Source organism: Oculina patagonica, chromosome 10 (genome assembly GCF_052425735.1).
Source record: "Oculina patagonica isolate OP01 chromosome 10, crgOcupat, whole genome shotgun sequence".
Taxonomy (NCBI): domain Eukaryota; kingdom Metazoa; phylum Cnidaria; class Anthozoa; order Scleractinia; family Oculinidae; genus Oculina; species Oculina patagonica.
Window position 1 is genome coordinate 23,377,987 of NC_135767.1, and position 14,203 is coordinate 23,392,189.

The 14,203-nt window shown below is 39.1% G+C and overlaps 4 protein-coding genes across 4 annotated transcripts in view; 2 read left to right on the top strand and 2 right to left on the bottom strand.

The window, feature by feature from the left end:
- Positions 1–793, bottom strand: part of LOC144667136 (neutrophil cytosol factor 2-like) — a 6,583-nt gene extending 5,790 nt beyond the window's left edge. Inside the window, exon 1 of the mRNA XM_078528523.1 lies at positions 436–793. Coding sequence (XP_078384649.1) covers positions 436–645 — 210 coding nt within the window. The 5' untranslated portion in view covers positions 646–793. The remainder of the gene's footprint in view (positions 1–435) is intronic.
- A 69-nt stretch (positions 794–862) lies between these two features.
- Positions 863–4,091, top strand: LOC144667137 (MORN repeat-containing protein 5-like). The gene is made up of 6 exons (XM_078528524.1): positions 863–995; positions 1,084–1,158; positions 2,476–2,554; positions 3,137–3,248; positions 3,694–3,822; positions 3,952–4,091. Exons 1-6 carry the CDS (start codon positions 949–951, stop codon positions 4,038–4,040), a joined length of 531 nt encoding a protein of 176 aa, XP_078384650.1. The 5' UTR covers positions 863–948; the 3' UTR covers positions 4,041–4,091.
- Positions 4,092–6,586: 2,495 nt separating this feature from the next.
- The window catches only part of LOC144628129 (uncharacterized), a 42,415-nt gene continuing 34,798 nt past the window's right edge, over positions 6,587–14,203 (bottom strand). The window contains 14 exon segments of the mRNA XM_078486189.1: positions 6,587–7,259; positions 7,848–8,091; positions 8,350–8,413; positions 8,680–8,898; positions 9,083–9,234; positions 9,459–9,595; positions 9,866–9,944; positions 10,211–10,280; positions 10,528–10,844; positions 10,985–11,158; positions 11,334–11,429; positions 13,230–13,314; positions 13,538–13,716; positions 13,855–13,907. Coding sequence (XP_078342315.1) covers positions 6,610–7,259; positions 7,848–8,091; positions 8,350–8,413; positions 8,680–8,898; positions 9,083–9,234; positions 9,459–9,595; positions 9,866–9,944; positions 10,211–10,280; positions 10,528–10,844; positions 10,985–11,158; positions 11,334–11,429; positions 13,230–13,314; positions 13,538–13,716; positions 13,855–13,907 — 2,519 coding nt within the window. The 3' untranslated portion in view covers positions 6,587–6,609.
- Positions 11,942–12,937, top strand: LOC144628130 (uncharacterized). The gene has a single exon (XM_078486190.1). It carries the CDS (start codon positions 12,110–12,112, stop codon positions 12,890–12,892), a length of 783 nt encoding a protein of 260 aa, XP_078342316.1. The 5' UTR covers positions 11,942–12,109; the 3' UTR covers positions 12,893–12,937.

A 14,203-nucleotide genomic window follows, 5' to 3' on the forward strand; every position in this document is an offset into this window, starting at 1 on the left:
CGAATTGCGCCTAGCCTAGCTAAAATTCATGTCCTCATGTTTCTATAGTTAACTAACTGGAAGATGATCTTTGTTCATTGGACGCCAAATGGCAACATCTGATTTTCTGTTCTGTCTGTTTTACTACTAAGGCTCATTGCTTAAGTAAACTCGTGCAGTGAACGCAATATACATGTGTATTGAAAGACAAACAAGTAAATTAATGTATAATAAACAAAATTTGAAACTTGATCATAAACAGCCCCCGAGTGTCGGTAAACAAAAATAAACTTCTAAAGAAAACAAAAAATACTGAAAAAAGCAAATCACTGTGTCAGATTACAGGAAATTGTGTAGGTCAAAGTTTCGTGATAACCACTTGTGGATTAGTTAATAATTGCCGGCTCGTGAAATAAGTCACGTAAACTACCGGTAATGTTTCCTAACTATTCCTACCTTCGCAGCCATATCCATTTTCCCAAGTGCTAAATAAGTTTGTCCGATGTTAAAGAGATTTCTTCCCGACGTGATCAGTTGCTGAGAATTATCAGTTCTTCCTTCCAGAGCCATAAAGTTCATCAACGCATCTTGAAAGTTTCCTTGCTCCATGAACGTCACACCATCTTTCCAAATTCGAAGCGTTTGGACCATTGACATGTCCTCCATTTTGAAGCGAGCCGGCAAAACCGAAAGGAGAAAAACGACGAGCGATCGAAAGCGGAGTAAGTCAAAATACTTTAGAACTGGAGAAGGAAAAAATTTCAATTTAAATAGTGCTCCGGAAACGGATATTTGCTGCTTGGCTGTGCAAGAATGAAAAATTCATCAAAATTCACGGGATTGTGCAATTTACCGCTGTACCCACACTGAAGGCTCAGCTGGTTGTTATAGCAATGCTTACTAAACGTCCACCAGTCCACCATCTTGGAACAGATCGAAACAGATCAAGTTGACTTTAGATGTCATAAAATGGAATACACGGGAAGCAGTTACGAGGGAGATTTTAAAAATGAAAGGTAAAGATGATTATACAATGTATTTTGTAAGTGTGCATCGTCGATTTCTGTATAAATTAGAATCTATTTTGCTTACGTTTATTCACAGAATGGAAGGTCAAGCCGAGTACACTTTGCCGCCGTCACTGGAAACGAAATACGTCGGAGAAATGAAGGATGGAATGTAAGCAAAACCACTTCCTTATACGTATTAATTTCCTTGTACGTTCTGAACATGTTAAGCTAGCTTTACAATCAATCTTCTAAAAGCTAATTAGAACGTTCATGGCGCTGTACAGAACAGCTGAATTTTATCTCCCATTCGTTATGATGTGAAATTATAGATCTACAATTTTGTTTACCATACATTAGTACCTTTTATAAGCCCTTTTATATTCCATAAAGTACAAACTAAGTTTTTCCGTTTTGAACGTTGCGATTATTTACAATGAGAATGTGGTGGAGTTGGTTTGCGTGATATGATTGTTTGACGTCACGCACCTAGTACTGTATGACGTTAGCAGTCACTGTAGCGTGACTTATGACGCGCGAGACGAGTACTTCAGCTATTTATAAAATTATCGCCTGTTTAGAGCTGTGGGGATTTTATTATAGAGTTTATAATATCTGGAACAAAACGTTGTAAACATTGTAAACTGTCTTTGAGAGTTATCTAGTAAGAATTTCCTCTGGTGGTGTACATTTTAATTTAAACCTCCTGTTGTTTCACCCAGGAACACAGACTAGTTTCTGTGGTGGCAGGAATTTTACCATAAATCCTTATATCAATGTCAAAATACTTTCTCAATATCATTTGTATTCAGTGGAAATAAATCATGATTCTGTAAAAATAGCATGTTGTAGGAGAGTGGAATGGAATGTGTTAAACTTCAGGAAGAGCTTAACTTTTTATCCCATTTATGGACACCAAATTTCCTAATATACCTTGTATGTAGGAGCTAATACTTCTCCCACTATGACTGTGATTATTTTCAGAGTTAAAATTCTAAACATAGCAATAATACCACCATAGTGATCAATATATGGAGAATAGACCTGTTTCTTCCCACAAATAATAACTCTACTTAACCTAAAACTAAAGATAGTTATGTCAAATAAAATAACTTGCATCTGTGCCAACTCTCGCGGATTATGTGGAAGTCTTCCCAGATACAGACAAAATCTCCTGCTCTCCCGTATGGGTCACCAAATCTCCCAGATACGAAGGAAAGTGCTTAAATACATGTTTACATGCTTATTTTGGCTGATTTTGGGGGAAATTTTGAAATATATGACGTAATTTTGTGGATGAATCGGCGTTAAGTTCTATTTTTACTCCATTTAAGAAGAGGAATCTTGACACAAAATTGGTGATCTCCCTGATTTCTATTAATTTAGCTTGGTAACCCTGCACTTGGATATGTCCCTTCAGTTTCTGTATAATTCAGAAACATCAAATCTCTACTTTATAATTAAACAAAATATAATAATTTCATTAAAGGTTCCATGGTGAGGGCACTCTGTTTTTCTCAAATGGGAGCAAGTATGTTGGAAAGTGGGAGAAAGGCATTGCAGTTGAGGTAAGAACAATTATTTTAGTGATGACTGTACAACAATTTAGAACATGTTCAGTAATCTGATCTTTAAAATTAATTAGGAAGTCTGATAATGAAGTTTGCAGACTGTCATTTCTATATTAAACTTTCCCCCGCTACCACCTCATCCACACGCCCATTTCCCTCAAAGACTAGCACTTCATGTGCAATCTATGAATGGGGTGAATAGGTTCGTGTAATGACGGATTTGGCCTTAAAAAAGCGCACGGATTGTACGTTGTGGATTTCGAAAATACAGCGGATCGCGGATTTACTGAAAAATTTGCCTCGGAATCCGGACTATTAATTCAGGAAGTTCGTATAGCGGATAATAAACGAAGATCGTATCACTTTGGTCTGTCTTCGTCGGTATGTTTGCGCTACTGTCGCAAAAACAAGCAGTGAAACGAAACTTTTTAAAAAAAATTTGGATATTAACGTACATGTAACTAGTGGTGGATCGGCGGATTTGCGTACCCCTATTCACCCCCACCATCTATTTTACAGTCATATGTTTTATTGTAAAACAAATTAAAGACCATAACCCTTTTTTCTCTCTTTTGTTAGGGAAAATACACATTTGCTGATGGCTTAGAGTATGATGCAGAGGATTGGGAGTACTGTGATGGATATGACAGGAGATTTTACACTGAGATATGTAATGGATTAAAGCCGGCAGGTACTTTATTCGAACTTCCTGCTTCATTGATTGAATAGTAGGACTGAGCAGGAACTTGTTCAGTTTTGATCTATTTTGAGAAGATTGCATGGCAATTCGCCAGAATAAACGCACATAAGTATATTCAGATTACGTTTCACGGAACAGTCTGACATGAATCCAATTTTTAAGCTTGATGGCCTCAAAATCATATTTCACGACATAATACATGTTCTAAAATTAATATAAACTTCATTCTTACTTAACACACAGCTCACGACTACTTTAATAGCAAATCACGTTTCATCTTAAAACAAAACAGCCACAAAGATATATGTACAGTTTCACGTTTTACACCTGAAATATATTGCAAAACACGGCTCGCGAAAATACCCTATCCCCCTTTTAAAAATGGCTGCGATGGAGGTCAAACTAATATATGGTTTTTCTCTTAACTTTGTTCTAGGTCGTTCCCAGCTCACCAATCGCATTCCACCGCGCGAGATTCCTGAAGGCTGTTACGACTGCGGTGATGGTTTCTACAATCCTGTATCGAGAGTGATTGTGGACTATGATCACAAGTTCCTCAGAAATGCTGGTTAGTTTTTTATGAGTTTTAAGTAAAGTCTGTTTGAGCTCGCCGTAGAGAAAATTGTTTTGTTCACGTTACATCTTGAAGCAGTTTTTTCTTTCTTTTAAGCGTGTTCTGTGTCGTTTTTCTTACTAGATGATGACGAACATGACTGGATTCTCAAAACATGCAGAAAGGGCTGGGACGAAAATGTCGGTTACAGACCAGACCTCATCAAATAAATCCTTGTCACCTCAGTAATACCAACACGCACATACCCTTCAAACTCAGCGTTCCACAACTCTGTGGTTGGCCCTACCCTACAAAGAGACCTGTCTCTGTTCTCGCGATATTGTGGCCTTCATTTGGTGACGGAAGTTTAAATACATTTACTTCTGCATTCAGTTTCGTGTGATTTACACTTGGATGGTCGCTGCGATTATGACAGTAACTACTCCAGTTTATCTTTGCCGAGCTTGATAATTCGTTTTTTCAACGTGCCCTCACCGATCTGGGCGAATTTGTGTTCCCTGGCCAGGTGGATAACTGAAAAGCCAAAAGACTTCACGATTTAGTTGGCGCGATTTCCCAGGCTGTGTCCCAAGCGCTAATTACATTTGATGAAACTTTAGTCAGAATATAGCCTGCGTTGCAGACGACCTAAACCCCGGTATATCGAAGATTTTGTGACACGTCCGGCTGCAACGCAGGCTAGTCAGAATACTGCTGTAAAAAACAATTTTAAGTTCGCACTGTTGTTTTTTTTTTTGCAATAATGATGATAATGATTATGATGATGATAATGATAACGGCTACTTTATGACATTTACATGATACATTTTGCCCAGTCCCTTGTTCACATCGAAGATGTCAAGAGTATTTTTGTCCATCTAATGGTGGTTACTGTTGAATCAGTTCTCCATGTCCGATTTTTTATTGTACAAACTTGGTTCATTTAAACATGCTTCATTCATGGCGATGAAGTACTAACAAGACTGTAACGAGCCAACTGACAACTTGTAAGTAAAAGAGAATATTCAGTTGTGAATTTGTCTCTTCTTTCTCTCTTCTTTTGCACTGCAATTTAAAGTAAGAGTAGTTCAAAGCAGCTCTGCCCTGCCAGCGCGCTGCCTTTTTGTTTGTTTGCGGGGGGGGGGGGGTGCACTTAGATCTTCCGTCTTTTGGCCGAAGAACAATTAGAACTGAAGCAAAAGTGACTACACAAGAGCCAAAGAATGCAAGTTCACAAGATAAATTTTATTCAAATTGGAACTCTGAATATTTTGTGTAAGCAAGTTTCTTGTTATTAGTCTATTATAAATTCTACAACTTTATAATAAACGATCTACGTATGACTGTACTGTAAGGAGCTTTGAGCTGACAGACTAGATAAGAAAATGCCAACAGATAGTAAATACAAAAATAGGTACCTATAAAATAAAAGAAACTACCTGAAGTGCAAAACAAAAGTGTGTTGAATGTAGTGTAAGGTAGCAGTCCAGGATATTCTTTAAAACTGCCAGAGAACTAAATTTTCAAATGTTTCACCCTTGCTCGGGTCCTTCAATTTGTACACGTAATAAATTAACTCTGATATATGCGCTTTGAGCGCCTTCCTCTGCACTCGTTCAAGACCTGATATCTACATTCAATTTCTCCTCACTGGCCTCTACTTACGTAATGAGGGCAAAATATTATATCCTCCAATATATCTGTACAAAAACCTATCGAGAATATACAAAACGATATTTATACCTAATCGTACCTTTTTGGTACGCTTCGGTGGCATATCAGGCGAGTTTGGTCGAGCCATGGTTCGTATTTTGGCGAGACGCAGTCGAGCCAAAATACCCATGGCGAGACCAAACGAGCCTGATATGCAGCCGAAGCGTACCAAAAAGGTACGATTAGGTATTTACCGTACCCAAATTCAGCCAAACATCTGGTTATATTTATCGCTCTGTTGAAGCCACGCTTGCAAGGTACGTACTGCAAATGTGTTGACTTGGTCTTCAACACTTTTACCAAGTTCCTCTTCTGCCTTTTTTCCCACCCGTTTGTTTAGAGTTTCAGTCTCTAAATTTTCAAAATCAAAATAAAGCGAAAAATTTGGAAATTCCGACTCCAGTTTTTCAGTCTGAATGTCTCAGTACTCGTCGGCAAACATCGCGCAATTGGCGAGCGCGCTCAAGTTTAGTTTTAGCGGGAAAGATTTTCTCTTTTTACGACCGCTTAACACCGCTAAATTTAAATTACGAAGTTCTGTTTTATTGGTAAAACCTCTTTTCAATTCATCGTACAGTAACACTACTTTACTTCGAAGTGACCGTGATATGGTGGCATATCAGGTCAGTGACTTGATATCGTAGGATATCAGGACAGTAGATCGCGCTTCTGATTGGCTACTTGCGAATTTGGGTACGGTAATGAAGGTAACTATTCACATTTGCGGCTTTTTAACGTCGCTTGGACGAAAATAGATGATCATTATAACTTTTCTTCTGAGGCCTATATTATGGTTTCTTGTGATAACTAGCAAAAATTACTAAGGAGGATCAATTATGATACAATGTATTTTACTGTACTTAATGTACGTACAGCTTTGAGTCTAAAGCTAGTAGTCTCTACTCACCCCCCCCCCCCCCCCACCAACCTCTATCAGGTGTAAAGACATTGGCTAACGGCGTTTTAGAGCTAAAAGAACATGTAACAAAAGGAATTAGAAGCTATTCTCTATGACAAACTGGAATAATCTACACAAAATATATAATTATTCTCTTCTACAGCAATCACTTCCTGGTTTTTCTATTTCTACCAAAGATTAAAATCTTCAACTGATATTTTTGTTTTGAGTCTTGGTGCTGAGCTTCTTTCCTGCGGATGAGTTCTCTTGCCTCGCTGCCGTGTCGCAACCGGAAGTGAAAACTCGCCTGAAGAGGATTCGGTACTACTTTGAGGTGTACGGGTGCGTGACCGCAGTGAAACAGACCCAGGCCCTGCCGTGTCGGGGCGGCTGGGATGTACAGCTCCGTACGCACTAAACGAGCGAGAGTAAGTTTTTAAAGGTTCACTGAATCCGCTAAACCTGTTATAACCGGATGACCTTGTCAAACGACCAGCGCCTGTCGTAGTTTTAGGTCTAATCAGTTCTTTCTTGAAGCCTTGAGGCGGGAAAGGCCTTGGCGAGGCTAAAACATTGCCATCTGGTTTAGGTCCATGAAGTCTTTGGTACAAAGAGCTTAACTCAACTGATTCTCCACGATGATTACCAGGTGACTTTCCAGGACTGTCCTCAACTTCAGCAGTACTGGTATCTTGATCATCGTCTTTGTCGAGCTCACAGTGAGCGCAGTTCATAACAGGACACAGGGAATGACTGACTTGAGAAAAGGTGTGTAGTAGAAATGTTCGAAAACTTGAAAAATCTCGGCAACTGCAACGGCCTTGCCATGATATGTAACCTAAAGTGAAAAAGAGGAAAAAGTAACCGTCACTTTTGTGTAATTCACATTGTATAAACTTCGATTAACGATAGTATAATAGTGCAGACCAACACTCGCCAATGAAGGCGAGAGCGTAAATTGATTGCAGTTGTGAACAAACTTGAAAATGTAAAGCTTGGCCCAGATCTGTTGAAACATTTGTCATATTTAACAATTAGACAACGAGTCCGAGTTTTCTATGAGCGAATAGTTGACTCACAAAAAACGATGGCGAGTAGTCTAATTGTTTTAGTGGAAACTATAAAAGAATTGCAGCCCAAAACTTACAATTTTATGTAATTTAAAGCCAAAAATCGTAAAATATTTTGCCTTTAAAGAGCAACGCGCGCAGAACACGGCTGAGTTTCTACTAATGTAACAGAATTGCGCAAAGCGATTTTTACGTTTGCGTCTCCTGTGACTGAGATATGTTTTTAGACCTCTTTAAATCACCCTAGTGTACTGCAAATCAAGATCTGAATGGGGGATACGTCATGTTGACAAGATTCAAAAATAATCACACAGTTTAGACCAAAAATTGTAATTACAAGTTTAATTCTTGCTGACCTGAACTGTCAAGTAAAACAAGTGTTGGTGCTCCAACAAGACCAAACAACTGACATACATCCGGGTCACTGATCACGCCACGACGCACAGCACGAGTCCGCTGACTTTGAGGATAGCAGCCACACGTATGCGTGACGCAGTCGGTAGCTTTACGCCAGCCTCGCTCGGTCAGAATGTTAGCCAGGGACTGGCGATGAGATGCGACCGGTTCTTCACTTCGTACACAGCACGTGACAAATGAGAACTGGAAAGTAAAAGGGAAATAACCGAGATAGCGATCTCGTAAGGTCATGCTGTTTTGGTTGAGATCCCTTTTCTCTGTCATGCCGGTATTTATATTGTTATGTTCTTTTTACATACCATCATGAAGTGAAAATAAGCCACATAGCTAATTGCCTTCGAGTAGAAACAACCGCCATTTGCAAGCCAAGTTAGAAAAACCTAACATAGCGTGTGCTAGTTATTTTAATGTCGCGTAAATCAATAGTAAATACACGCTTACCTTGTCCATAAATTCCTCTGCAAATTGTAGGAAATACTGCATAACTTTCTGTGATGAAAGACACCTTCAACAACAAAAATGAATCAAATGAAACGACGACACTGATAACAATTTATTGCAAATATCAACAACAGGAGATCAGCATCAAAAATCTCTTTACTGTATTTAACACATTTGACATAATTCTACGTTAAAGAATTTGGTTTTAATTCTTATGAAGTTACGCTACAATTACGTTTTTCGGTCAGTTCTTCTGCTGGACCTCGTGAACCCCTAAAAAAACAAACAAACAATCAACCAACCAAACAAACAACAACAAACGAGACTCACCATTTGGTCCAAAAGAGCAAGGCCACCATTTTGTTGAGACCAACAGGAGCTACAGGCCGCCACAGAGCACTGAAGACGTCCATTACACTGAACACGGGACAGGGAATTGTACGAGCCAGGATCCCCCTCGGTATGAACACCCGACCGGAAGTCGGGCTTCTGTGTTTAATCTCGTAAGAATGAGAGTCATCCCAGCTACAACAGCCAGACTTAGGCCACCTGTAATAAAAATTGTTATGGATGAAGGTCAATTTGAAACTGCCTAAATCACATCCCAGCGTGAATGACAACATTTACTATTATGCTCAACCTCATCCAATTGTTAATTGTTCCCAGTTCGTATGTGCAAGATTTGTTATAGACGTATTCCTACAAATAAATCTTGAAGAGACATTTAACACACCTTTCGCCTCGCTTGTGTACATCAAAATAACAAAACTGCACAAAGGGAAGAAATTCACGGCCAGACAGTTCTACTGCATTGGAGAGAGGACTGGGCCCAACTGGGTGATCGGTCAGTGTTTGTACAGTAATCACGTGATCACCAATGGAAAGCTGAAGACAAAAGAAAAATCACATCAATGTTGTCAAGAGTTACATAAATAAACAGGAGGTGTCTAACACTCCAAATTTTTTATCTTTAGTTTTATCTTAAGCTTATTCTAGCAAGCAAAAAAAAAATAAATAAAAGCTATGACATTAATATTTCTGAAAGATATGACGGCCATCCATATTTTAAAATTATGCACAGTTAAAGCAAGACTTGTTTTAATCATTACCTTCACCTCAGCTTGTAAAGTCCACTGGGATAGAATCTTGCCGTGAGGAATTCCATCAACAAACACTTGGTAACCGCTCACTACCGCGTCTCCATCGTCACGTGGTCTTAACCACGTGATCAGAGTTGAAAAAGACCCTAAGAACGAATCATGCCAAGCCTTAATGAGCAGTAGGTTTCTAACATAAGTTATAAAGAAGTGCTTTTCATCCAATACGTTAGTTCTGAGAATTTAATATCCACATCTGCTTGACAGTGTATTGATATTATAAGAGGACAATCATCTGTTGATCATTTTGTCCTAGTAAAGGTTTGTGACTTTTGTTCCTTTAGTGCGTTTAAACTTAACCCATTTCAGTTTGTTGCCCAACGTCCTTTTTTTAAAAAAATTACAACGAGATGGTTTACCTGTGTATTCCTTTATGTCTTCAAGAGCATCGGCGAGCTCTGAATCAACTTCCAATATCGTCTCATTAGCCTTAGCAATCTGTAATATAATACAAGATAACTTATACAACTGCTTACAACTAAGCGACCGTAGGACACTCATTAATACATTGGTTTCGTTTATCAATCCCATAAGTCGTTAATCTTCATCGGAGTAGTGTTGTGTGCCGTTATGCGATTAGTTAACTCCTTTTTGAAGTTGTCTTTTGTAAAAAGCCTAAAGTTCTTCTTTTAATGGAAACTAATCTCAATTTTTTAAAGCTTCATTAAAACTGTTACTTACTTTGACCAGAATAATAGTGTTACCTGTAAATCCTTTAGCTTTGATCCTTTAACAACAACACTGTTCTCCAACAAATGAACAATTCTGTGGAGCCTACAAGAAGCAAAAAAAAACACTAGAATTTTGTACTCCATACGATAACCTTTATAGAAAGAAACATTGCTTGTATTTTTGCCACAAAGAGGGACGAACCGTACAGAAGCGACTTAACAGAAGACAAACTTCCACAAAACCCAATCAATCATTCAATATCTTATATGCAAATGCAACACTTGTTTCTATGCGAGGACGGTTTTCTTTTTTACAAACATCACATTAGCTATACAATAGCATGCCTAACCTGTCTCTCTTGTTTGTCAGTTCGCATATTCTCTCCTCCAGTCTCCTCCTCTCATCCAAGCCCTCGACTTCCAGACTGATAACAGGTGGGTCAGGTGACACAGCAGCGTGTGCCTTGATTGGCTCAGAGCAAACAGATTGACAGCCTTCCGGTGATAGCTCCACTTGAAGCACGACCCAATAATGGGAGTCGGGAGGGACGTGCGTAAGTTTGTCATCTTCAGTGTGACGTGGCAGTGGACCATGTTGTATTGATCGACAATCAGATATAACGTCTTCACTTGTAACAATGTCAACTTTGTCTTCCAGATAGTATACCTAACATAAATAAAAAACAACATGCTGAAGCGTCAAGCGACTGCGCGAGTATACTAGTTGCAACTCAAGTTTACCAAGTTCTCCCGCTTCAAGCAGTAAAAACCAAAATATACGGTATGACACGTGTGCAACAAGGTTACCTTGTAACTTTCCACTTTGGCTTCACCCTTTAGCAATGGAGATTCCCATCCAACTTTAATACAATTGACCTGCTGTGACTGGATCCTAGTGACCAGCGGTTTCTCTGCACCTGGGCACGTGACAACCAAAGGTTCTGACCAGTCACTGTCACATGCAGCTTTGGTGCTGATGACCTGGGGACGAATAATTTGTTTTAATATTCAGTTGTACAAATACAGACTAACCAGTGTGTTATAAATCAAAGAAATGTCTTCTGTAAATCAACTACTACAGGGACGATAGGGATGCGGGAAAGGGCCGAGAATGGAATATCTCATTAAAAACATCGAAGATGACAGTATGGCTTACTTTTAGAAGAAACGTGTACTGCTTGCAAGGCTGACAGTCTGTAAACACATAGTGACTACATTCAGCATCAAGCTCGGTCTCTGTTTCGTCATTCACCTGCAAAATGAAAACAATTAACCGTAAATTTCCCCTCACGTCACCATCCCCATAGTCTACTCCCATTTAGAAAAAAAGTAACGGAACACCCCTTTCTAATAAGGTCTTGAACTGAATTTGCTGACATTCTGGCCGCACCCATTGCTGACATCTTGAACACCTCCTTCTCTGAATGCAAAGTTCCTCGTGTTTGGAAAATCGCTAATGTCTCGCCTCTTCCAAAGGCTCCAACTGTATGTGATTTTAATAAAGACCTGAGGCCGATCTCACTTACATCTACACTATCAAAGATTGCTGAAAGTTTTGTAATCGAGAAGTCCGTAAAGCCGGCAGTGCTATCCTTTATTGATCCAAATCAATATGGCTTTATCCCAGGCTCCTCTACGACTTTCGCGCTTATTTCTATGTTACACCATTGGCTGAGAGCTACCGATGGCACTGGGGCTGCTATTAGAACTGCCCTTGTAGATTTTCGGAAAGCTTTCGACTTGGTCGACCACCAGACACTTATTGCCAAACTGTTAAGCCTAGAAGTCAAACCGACTTCCCTGAATTGGATCATAGATTTTCTTAGGGACAGACAGCAAAGGGTGAAGCTACATGGGACCTTCTCCACCTGGCTAAACGTCACTGCAGGAGTACCACAGCGTACCCGGCTCGGACCTTGGCTGTTTCTCGCGATGATCAATGACCTTGATCTACCTGGAGAGTCCATGCTTATGTGGAAATTCGCTGACGATACCACTATTTCCGAGATAGTGCAGCCGTCCGACGTCAGTAATTTACAGCATGCTGTCGATCACGTCAATAAATGGTCTCAAGAAAACCACCTTCAGCTGAACCCAAGGAAGTGTAAGGAGATGCTGACATGCTTCAAAAGATCGCCACCTCTGTATGACCCAGTCGAGGTGGATGGACTTTACTTTGAAAGAGTCTCTTCTGCCAAAGTTCTAGGAATTGCTCTCAGAAATGATTTAAAATGGAACGATCACATAGAAATAATCACATCAAAAGCTGCCAAGCGCCTTTACTTATTACGACAGTTAAAACGTGCCGCAGTCAGCTCTAATGATCTAGTTCTATTTTATTGTAGTGTAATAAGATCAGTCCTTGAATATTCATCATGCCAGTTGTTTCACAGCAGCCTTCCTGGCTATCTGTCAGAAGAATTAGAGCGCATCCAGAGGCGTGCAATGCGTATAATTTTCCCAAATTCAGGATACAGAAAGGCATTAGAAGAGGCCGGTATCCCTACCCTAGCTGGTAGGCGTGACTTGCTTTCTAAAAGTCTATTTAATGACATTGTAACTACAAAAAACCACAAGCTAGTCAATCTGCTGCCTAAAAGACGAACCAACAGCCACCAACTTCGGATCAAGAGAGTGTTCGACACGCCTGTTTGTAAGACGGACCGTTTTAAAAATTCTTTTATTATAGACAATAGTTTAAATTACATTGTATAGATCGTTTTTAATAGTTTTTAATATATTTTAATGTAAATAGCTTTTAATATTTTTTAAATATTGTAATATATATAGTTTTTATACATTTACACGTAATTCAGTCTAAGGACTGCCAAGTGTAAAAGTTTTTTAATAAACGATATTTCTCTTCTCTCTCTCTTCTCTGAAATGAACTGAACTTTATTTGTTTTCACTTTATTTGTCTTCATTAACCCTACGCTTTAAATATACTTGAAACCATCTTCCTCTTCCACCAAATAGGCATATTAAAGGATTTTCTGCAACAGTGGACAAGACAGAAAAAAGAAGGCACTTTACAAAACGTCAGTTCACTTACCATAAGCTGGAAGTAATCAATTTCAGCATCACCAAACGTTGTCGGTTTCCGCCATTCAATCGTTATACCAGATTGGAGACAGGACCTATCACAAACAGAATGCGGACATAAGTATTGATGTGCTCTGATGGGTTTGAAGACTTTCTCCTCTTTTCACTTTTGATTTATTCAAAAATCGCACAAACGTGTCGGTGCAATCTGTGAATTATAGTACAGCTGTAAGAGTTACAGTGGTGCAAACATGACAGAAAGGAATCCATGTTCCATGGTATGTAAAGAAAAACAAAAGCAGCAATTGGATGACGTACCTGAGCTGCAAAGCAGGCTGTTTAACTGGAGCAGATGTTTGTACTGTAAGCTGCTCTGACCTGGCGACCAGACCACCATCTGCATTCACGGCTGCAACAACCAGAAAGTGACTGGTGCCTGGTGAACAATCATTAATCACGTGACAGGTCTGGATCAAAGGTAATGTTAGCTCTTGAACCTAAGGAAGAAGAAAAGTAATCAAGAAATCAGCACAAAGAACATCAGCATATACGGTACCATGGACGAAAAACAAGATTAAACGATTTTAGTTAGTTACATCTAAATACCAAACAGAACAGCTAGCATGCATTCTTACCTGTGGTCGGAGAACTGAGCTCCATTTGATGACGTAATGGTCAGCGGTATCCACTGGAAATAGATACGTTATTAATTAAATGACCTTGATTTAACTCTGCTAGTTAACCTGTCCGTATACTTCATTTTCCATCTTTTTTCCATTAATTTTTCTTTAAGCCTACTTAGTTTTGTTTTTGTGTGTTTGTGTGTTGTATAGTTTGCTATGTAAATGTTAAGTATACCTGACCTTTTTATAAATTATTGTAATAAAAACTAAGTATGGCTGCCCAATCTTGTTAGCCAATCGTGGTTATTCTGGGCAGCCATGCACTTTACTTTATTTCTTTTATTATTGTATTGTTAATTTA

Coding starts and splice junctions, on each gene's coding strand:
- LOC144667137 (XM_078528524.1), top strand. CDS start 949: ATGGAATACACGGGAAGCAGTTACGAGGGAGATTTTAAAAATGAAAG. Junction 996..1,083: donor GGAGATTTTAAAAATGAAAG/GTAAAGATGATT, acceptor GTTTATTCACAG/AATGGAAGGTCAAGCCGAGT. Junction 2,555..3,136: donor AGAAAGGCATTGCAGTTGAG/GTAAGAACAATT, acceptor CTCTTTTGTTAG/GGAAAATACACATTTGCTGA.
- LOC144628130 (XM_078486190.1), top strand. CDS start 12,110: ATGATCAATGACCTTGATCTACCTGGAGAGTCCATGCTTATGTGGAAA.